The sequence below is a fragment of the Lipophrys pholis genome (assembly GCF_963383615.2).
Source record: "Lipophrys pholis genome assembly, chromosome: 8".
Classification (NCBI taxonomy): domain Eukaryota; kingdom Metazoa; phylum Chordata; class Actinopteri; order Blenniiformes; family Blenniidae; genus Lipophrys; species Lipophrys pholis.
Window position 1 is genome coordinate 30,837,754 of NC_137630.1, and position 2,500 is coordinate 30,840,253.

Consider the following 2,500-nt stretch of genomic DNA (forward strand, 5'->3'; position numbering starts at 1 on the left):
TGATCGGCGAGGAAGTGGGAAAGCGTGTCGAGTTCTTTGTTGCTTCAAACTTTGCAAAACGAAACAAATGTGTTTCTTCATTTCCTTTTTACAGCTGAAGAAATCTGGCAGAAGCAACGACACAAAACCAGCCTCCTCCACCAGCAGGTAACCAACCAACCAACCAACCAACCTGGTTACTAACCAACCTGTAACTAACCCAGGGAGTAACTAGTCTATTACTCAGCTCACTTTCAAATTGATTAACTCTACAACGATTAAAGTAAATAGGTCAACCTGGTAACTCGACACTGGAAACTAAACAGAAAAACAACAACTTGGTAATCAAGCAACTGGGTAACTAATAACCTACTAACTGATTAAACTGGTAAATTATATGGAACCTAACCTGGTAGCTCACTTATTTCATAATTATCTTATGTTAACTAACTAACCCGGTGACAAATTAACCTGCAACTATCTGACTTGGTAACTAACATGAAAAGAAAACAACCTGTTACCTTGGTGACTTTCTAACCAATCAACTTTGTACGACTCAATCTGGGAACTAACCTAACAAACAAATTTATCTATTGGCTAACTAGTCGATTAACTAGTCTATCCACCCTGGTAACCTGCTGATTAAGCTGCTAAACAATATAGACAATAACCATTTATGTTAACGATAACTAATTCACCTGTAACTGACCAACTTGAAAGCTTGTCTGTTTAGTATTTGACTGAGAAACTAACCGACCAGGGCAAAAAACAACAACTTGATAACTAATAACCTGCTAACTCATTAAGCTGGTAAAAACGATGGAAATTTACCTTAACTAACCCAGTGACTAATTAACTTGCAACGCTCTGAATTGGAAACTTACCCAGCAGCTAACTAACTAACTAACTAACTAACTAACTAACTAACTAACTAACCCAAAACAAAATAACCTTGTAACCAATCAACCTTTTATTACCTAACCTGGGAATGAACCTATTAGGAACAAATTTGTAACTAACTTACCCAATGACTAACTAGTCTCAATCAATCAACTAGATCACTTAATAATTAATTTACTCTACAACTAACAAATAATTCTGTAAACTATCTAACCTTGTAACTAATCCGGTAACTTACTAACCTAAAAGTTATCCAGTTAACTTTCTAACTTAGAAACTAAATGACCAGCAACAGAAAAAACAACTTAACATCTAAATGACTTGGTAACTAAAAACCTACTAACTGATTAAGCCGGTTCGAAATATGTCAAGTAACCAACTTTCTCACTAATTTCGATGTTATGTTAACTAACTAATAAACCCCTAACTGACCAACCTGGGTAACGTACTGACTTGGTAACTAACCCGACAACTAACTAAAGCAAAAATAAATCACCTGGGAATTACTTAACCTGTTAATGAATCAGCCCACAAGATGACTAACTAACTAACTGGTTAAGTAACTTCCAGACCCGACCAGAGGAACGCAAACTAGGCATCAGTCTGCCTGCAGAGAGACCGACGGGATGTTTCACCCTTCCATATGTTAACGAGTTACCATGGCAACCGAGGAGGAGGAGGAGGAGGAGGAGGTGGAGAGAGAAAGGATGGATGGATGAGAGTCTGGTGAGGTGTGAGGAAGTGAGAAGAGATGAAACAGAAGAACAGAAAACGTTGAAGGAGGAAAGTGAGGAAGTAGGAGGTGAAAAGAAAAGAGCAGCGGAGGAGGAGGAGGAGGAGGTGACGAAGGCTGAGAAGAAATGATTAGAGGAAGAGAGGATGAACAGATGACTGCACACACAGGAGCTTCTCATTGACTCTGTTATTTGCACTCAGACTGTCGCAGCCCGTCGAGATGAGTGACACCTACGCCGTCGTCAACAAGCACAAACAGCCACACCCACCTGGGCCAAGCCCCGCCCACCCAACGACCATCCCCCACAGTGAGAGCAGGTAAAACGCTGGATAATCTGGATGTTGGCTCAAGTTACAACAGCCAGTAGGAAGAAAATGCTCTATAATCTGTATGTTAGAGGAAGAAGATGCTCTATAATCTGTGTGTTAGAGGAGGAAGATGCTCTATAATCTGGATGTTAGAGGAGGAAGATGTTCTATAATCTGGATGTTAGAGGAGAAAGATGTTGTATAATCTGGATGTTAGAGGAGGAAGATGCTCTATAATCTGTATGTTAGAGGAAGAAGATGCTCTATAATCTGTATGTTAGAGGAAGAAGATGCTCTATAATCTGTGTGTTAGAGGAAGAAGATGCTCTATAATCTGTGTGTTAGAGGAGGAAGATGTTCTATAATCTGGATGTTAGAGGAGGAAGATGTATAATTTCATCTGTTCTTGGGTTCTTTTCTCTCTCTTCTTTTTCTTCATTTGCTCTCCATCAATCTGCTCTGACATTTTGTTTTCACTTTATCTTTTTTAGAGACAAATGTTTAATTTAGGTTTAATTTTTTGAAGCTCCAGATTATTTGCTGTTGAGTCTCTCGCTGCTTGTCTGCAGGATGCTGC

General features: G+C 39.2%; 1 protein-coding gene across 1 annotated transcript in view; it reads left to right on the top strand.

Moving 5' to 3' along the window:
- The window catches only part of ptpn18 (protein tyrosine phosphatase non-receptor type 18), a 10,208-nt gene that overhangs the window by 6,546 nt on the left and 1,162 nt on the right, over nucleotides 1–2,500 (top strand). The window contains exons 12-14 of the mRNA XM_080470424.1: nucleotides 95–147; nucleotides 1,816–1,932; nucleotides 2,493–2,500. The exon at nucleotides 2,493–2,500 is cut by the window's right edge and continues 174 nt beyond it. Coding sequence (XP_080326550.1) covers nucleotides 95–147; nucleotides 1,816–1,932; nucleotides 2,493–2,500 — 178 coding nt within the window. The remainder of the gene's footprint in view (nucleotides 1–94; nucleotides 148–1,815; nucleotides 1,933–2,492) is intronic.